We start from the raw sequence: 5,667 nt of genomic DNA, 5'->3' as shown, positions 1-5,667 counted from the left end.
CGTCGTATTCTGAAATATATTCAAAATCATTGAGTGATGATGAATCGGATACATATCAAGGAAAGGATTATGATAATAAATCTCCTTATTATATTTATTCACATCTTCTAAAAATAATAATAAAAAAGAATAAATTTAATGGAGATAAGAAACTCATATATGAATATGCTAATGGACATCCAAAAAGTTCATATACATATGATACATTTTTTAATAGAGTATTATCGTTTAGTGATGGTCTGAATACATATGACGGTACAGGAATACAAGTAAAAAAATATAATGAGGAACAAAATGATGGTATGTTTAGATTGTTAGGTCTATATGGTAGTAATTCAGCAAATTGGATAACAGCAGATATTTCGTGCATGTTAAGTGGTGTTACGACTGTAGTTATGCATTCTAAATTTAGCTTGAACGAAATAGTAGATATTTTGAATGAAGTAAAATTAGAATGGCTCTGTTTAGATTTAGATTTTGTAGAGAATTTACTATCTCTTAAGAGTAGTCTACCACATTTAAAAAAATTGATCATTCTAGACACGTTTATAAATCCATCCATTTGTAATACAAAGGGGGTAAAATCAAAATATGTTGATGAAGGGAAAGATGTAGGTAATAATGACGAAAAGGAAGAAAAAGAAGTACAGAAAGGAGAAGCCGAAGAAGAGGATGAAGATGGTAACGATGATGAAGATGATGAAGATGGTGACGATGATGAAGATGATGAAAATGATGAAGATGATGAAAATGATGAAAATGATGAAAATGAAGAAGATGACGAAAAAGGAGATAACATCAAAGATGATTATTTATATAAAAAACAAAATGAAATTCCCAATGAAGATATTGTAGAAGAACAAGGAGAAGGTGAAGACAAAAGAAATGTACACCAAACAGTACAACCTAAACCTTATGGTGCTAATACAAAACAATACTTAAAAAAAAAAAAAAAAAAAAAAAGTACAGAAAATCTTGAAGAAAGAAAAAAATCAAATATGAAACGCAAAGAATCTAAATGGATTAAGAAACATATGTACCCAAAACTTATATATGAAAATATAGATTTGGAAGATATTTGTGAAGATGAAAAAAAAAAGATTGAAAAATTAAAATATTTAAAAGAAGAAGCAAAAAAGTATGGAATTCAAATAATACAATTTAATGAAATGTTAATAAATAAAAATAATAATATGTTAACATATAATATACAAAATGATAAAGAAAATTTCATATATACTATTGTATATACATCTGGTACATCTGGTAGACCTAAAGGTGTAATGATATCAAATAAAAATATATATTATACGGTAATACCTTTAAGTAAACATTCTGTATTTACATATAATGTTGATACACATCTTTCGTATTTACCTTTATCACATATATATGAAAGGGTTAATATATACTTATGTTTTGTATTAACAGTTGAAATACATATATGGAGTAAAAATTTAAATTATTTTAGCTCAGATATTCTTGTATCTAAATCATCATTTTTAGTTGGTGTACCAAAAGTATTTAATAGAATATATAACAATGTCATAACAGAAATTGGGAAATTATCATTTTTAAAAAAATTTTTTGTAGAGAAGATCTTGTCGTTAAAACGATCTAATATGAATGGAAAGTTTAGTAAATTTATTGAAGCAATAACAAATATATCAAAAAAAATAAGAAGTAAAATTAACCCTAATTTAAATACGTTTATAACAGGTGGAGGTAAAACATCAACTAAAGTTATAAGCGAATTATCTCTTCTATTGAATGTAAGTATACAACAGGGTTATGGATTAACTGAAACGACCGGACCATTATTTGTTCAACATAGAAAAGATAAAGATCCTGAAAGTACCGGAGGACCCTTATCACCACATGTGTTATATAAGGTACAAACATGGGAAATATATAATGCAAAGGATATTTTACCAAGAGGAGAATTATTAGTAAAAGGAGATTGTATATTTCATGGATATTTCACACATAAAGATATTACAGATAATTCATTTACAGAAGATAAATTTTTTAAAACAGGAGATATAGTACAAATAAATAAAAACGGATCTTTAACATTTTTAGATAGATCAAAAGGATTATTAAAATTAGCACAAGGAGAATATATTCAGACAGATATGTTAAATAATCTTTATTCAGAAATACCATTCATTAATCATTGTATTGTTTATGCAGATGAGACACTAAGCGGACCTATAGCCGTTGTATCTATTGACAAAGAATTATTTATAAAACATTTGTTAGAAGATAATATAATAAGTGATGTTGGTACAATAGAAGAAGAATTCTTAGAAGCTATTGATGATGAACAAATTAACTCAGATGTATATGTTAATTATGTTAAACAAAAAATGTTAGAAGCATATAAAAAAACAAATCTAAATGGATATAATATTATTAATCATATATATCTAACTGTAAAGGTATGGGACACTTCTAATTATCTTACACCTACCTTTAAAATTAAAAGATTTCATGTCTTTAGAGATTATGCCTTTTTTATTGATGACATCAAAAAATTGTATTCTTCCAAGTAGAAGAATATAAATTAATAGAAAGGAAAAAAAAAAAAAAATAAATAAAATAATAATAAAGAAAATGAAACATATAAGAAAATATTAAAATGAAATATATAATAAAAATATCTTAGTGTACAATGAATGGTATTTTTTGATATATTTTATTCTTATATATATTCATTTATATTTATTTACATATATATATATATATATTATATATATGTGCATATACGGGAATGATATACTATGCGGATATATAATGCGAGCATATCTTTTTATGAATTTTTTGTTATATTTTATTTTCATATAAAAATTGCAAGTATTCATTCTTGTAATAAGAAATAATTAATTACCCAATTTTGTATTCACAGTAATAATAAAATAAATGAATAAATAATTATTTAGTAAATATAATAATTTTTTTTATTTTTATTTACATGATTTTTATAGCCTTTTTTCTGAACCCACCAATATATATATATATAATATATATATATATATATATATAATATATATATATATATATATATATATATATATATATATAATATATGTGTATATATTGTGTTTTCCTTTTTTTTCTTTTTTTATTTTATTTTTTTCGCCGTATAAGAAAATTTATACATATATTTATATATAAATATTCATTTGTTTTAAAAACATATGTTGTTTTTAATATTGTCGTAGATAAATAGATAAATAAATATATATATTATATATATATATATATATATATATGCATTATGTATGTATGTATATATTGCTTAATTTAATAATGATTATCCATTTTTTTAATTTTTGATTTAATTTATTTTATTATTTATTTTTTTTTTTTTCATCATTTTTATATATATATGATATTACATTTTTCATATATCATATATTTTTTTTTTACAAGATAGCTTTCTTTCCATATTGGAATAAGAAAGATTCTTTAAATATATTCAATCACACACATTCGTTTTTTTTTTTTTTTTTTTTTTTTTTCCCCTCCTTTTTTATATATTACCATTATAATTATTATCATCGCATTAAATATAGATATTATTTATTATTTTATTTTATTTTTTATTATTATTTATTTTTTTTTTTTACATTAATTTTAAAATAATTTTTATGCGAATCAAATAACTAGTAGTATGTTCCAACATAATTTAATTTTATTATTTATGTAAGGAACATAATAACAAAAATTTGTTGATAAACAGCAAAATATAATAAAATAAATACACATATTTATGTATATATATATATATATATATATATATATATATATATATATATATTATTTTTATAGTGATATAATAAAATCATAAAAATAAAATATTAAATATAATGAAAAATTAAAATTAAAAAAAATACTAAAAAAAAATATATATATAATAAGATATAAATAAGACAATATGCATATGTAGATTTATACATTTGCATATATATATATATATATATATATATATATATATAAATATTGTTATCCCGTTTTTTGTTTTTCATGTAACGGTAATACATACAACGTACCAATGGTGTCTATTCCTAAAACTTTCATATCATTTTTTTTTTTTTTCTTATATTTATTTGAACTATTTTCTGATAGTATATCATCATTCTCTGGGTCTTGATAAAATTGGGCCAAGCATATGTTATATTCTCCTGGTGTAGATATCTAAAAAAAAAAAAAAATAATAAATTAAAATAAATAATTAAAATAATAAATTAAAATAAATAATTAAAATAATAAATTAAAATAAATAATTAAAATAAATAATTAAAATAAAAAATTTCATTATGATAATAATATTAGAACAATTTATTACTACAAAATGATATAAAAAAATATCTCTTTGTTTTATTTTCCTTACTTTTATATTTTCAAATAAAATTTCGTTATATAAAACTTTGCTTAAAACAGGCTCTTTTAAAATTTCTTCAGACTCCATTAAGTTTTTTTCAATTGTCATAGGTCTAAAATATAAAAGATAAAAATATAAAAATATAAAATAATAAACATTTAATTAAGCATATATTTATGTATATGGTTTATTTACCCGCATGTGGAATTCTTATTGACGACCAAAAATTGTAAACATTCATGTAAATTATATCCCTAAAAGAAATAATATATATATATATATATATATATATATATATATATGTATTTATTCATTTATTTATTCATCATATAACTTTTAAATAATTTAACAATTTAAATATCGAAAAATATTATGTCTTACTTTTATAGTAACAAATTGGGAAGGTACAAAATGTACATTGTCCTAGAAAAAAAAAATATTTAATAATATAAAAGAAAAGTTTATATAAAAATATGTGTATATTTTATTATTTATTAATATACACATTTATATTCTTCTTATTTGTTTCCTTCTTTTTCTTTTTTTTTAAATATTTTTATATTTATAGATACCGTTGCATATATTGAATATTTTTTATTTCTCTCAGGTTCTGCTATAGCACAGTGATGAAAATCCTAAAAAAAGGAAAATAACAAATATGTAATTACAAAAATAATATAAATTTAGAATCATAAATATGTGTGAGGAAACTCTTTCATTATAAAATATATATATATATATATATATATAACTAACGGGTCGACAGGTTCCATTATGTTCGTTAATGAAAGGTTCACATATGGTCTCAATATTTCTACCTATTTGTTCTAGTTTCTGCAAAAAAAAAAAAATAAAATTATATAAAATATATAAATAAATAAATATATATATATATATATATATATATTTCAACTTTTTTAAATTCTTACGTAGCATTGAGTAGGACCACGTGGTCTGTTATAACACTTCTCCTTATTACATTCTACAAAATAGGAGAAAACAAACGATACACATTAATAAATTTCTAATATATATATATATATATATATACATATATTATTTATCATTGTGTTTTTCCTGTTTACCCATAGGACAATAGAGATGATGGCTTTTTTTTTCATTCGAAGCTATAACGAAATAAAAATAAAATAAATATTCCCATAATATTGGAAACATATACAAATGTTAATTCATATATATATATATATATATATATATATATATATGTGTATATATTTCTTATTTTCTTTTTTAGGAAAGTTTTATTGTATACTTATTTT

At 20.4% G+C, this 5,667-nt stretch overlaps 2 protein-coding genes across 2 annotated transcripts in view; one reads left to right on the top strand and one right to left on the bottom strand.

Annotated features, from left to right (window-relative positions):
* On the top strand, window positions 1–2,555 carry PRSY57_0213900 (acyl-CoA synthetase; the record flags this gene model as incomplete). Its single annotated transcript, XM_012905573.2, has 1 exon — window positions 1–2,555. A coding segment is annotated over one exon (2,555 nt), but the record flags the coding sequence as incomplete, so codon positions are not given.
* A 1,453-nt stretch (window positions 2,556–4,008) lies between these two features.
* Window positions 4,009–5,667, bottom strand: part of PRSY57_0213800 (rhoptry neck protein 6, putative) — a gene marked incomplete at both ends in the record, with an annotated part of 3,059 nt that continues 1,400 nt past the window's right edge. The window contains 9 exons of the mRNA XM_020114427.1: window positions 4,009–4,200; window positions 4,397–4,499; window positions 4,583–4,641; window positions 4,769–4,810; window positions 4,960–5,022; window positions 5,144–5,221; window positions 5,317–5,369; window positions 5,473–5,514; window positions 5,661–5,667. Coding sequence (XP_019970898.1) covers window positions 4,009–4,200; window positions 4,397–4,499; window positions 4,583–4,641; window positions 4,769–4,810; window positions 4,960–5,022; window positions 5,144–5,221; window positions 5,317–5,369; window positions 5,473–5,514; window positions 5,661–5,667 — 639 coding nt within the window. The remainder of the gene's footprint in view (window positions 4,201–4,396; window positions 4,500–4,582; window positions 4,642–4,768; window positions 4,811–4,959; window positions 5,023–5,143; window positions 5,222–5,316; window positions 5,370–5,472; window positions 5,515–5,660) is intronic.

Source organism: Plasmodium reichenowi, chromosome 2, assembly GCF_001601855.1.
Source record: "Plasmodium reichenowi strain SY57 chromosome 2, whole genome shotgun sequence".
In the NCBI taxonomy this organism is placed as follows: Eukaryota; Apicomplexa; class Aconoidasida; order Haemosporida; family Plasmodiidae; genus Plasmodium; species Plasmodium reichenowi.
This window is presented reverse-complemented; position numbering and strand designations above follow the sequence as displayed.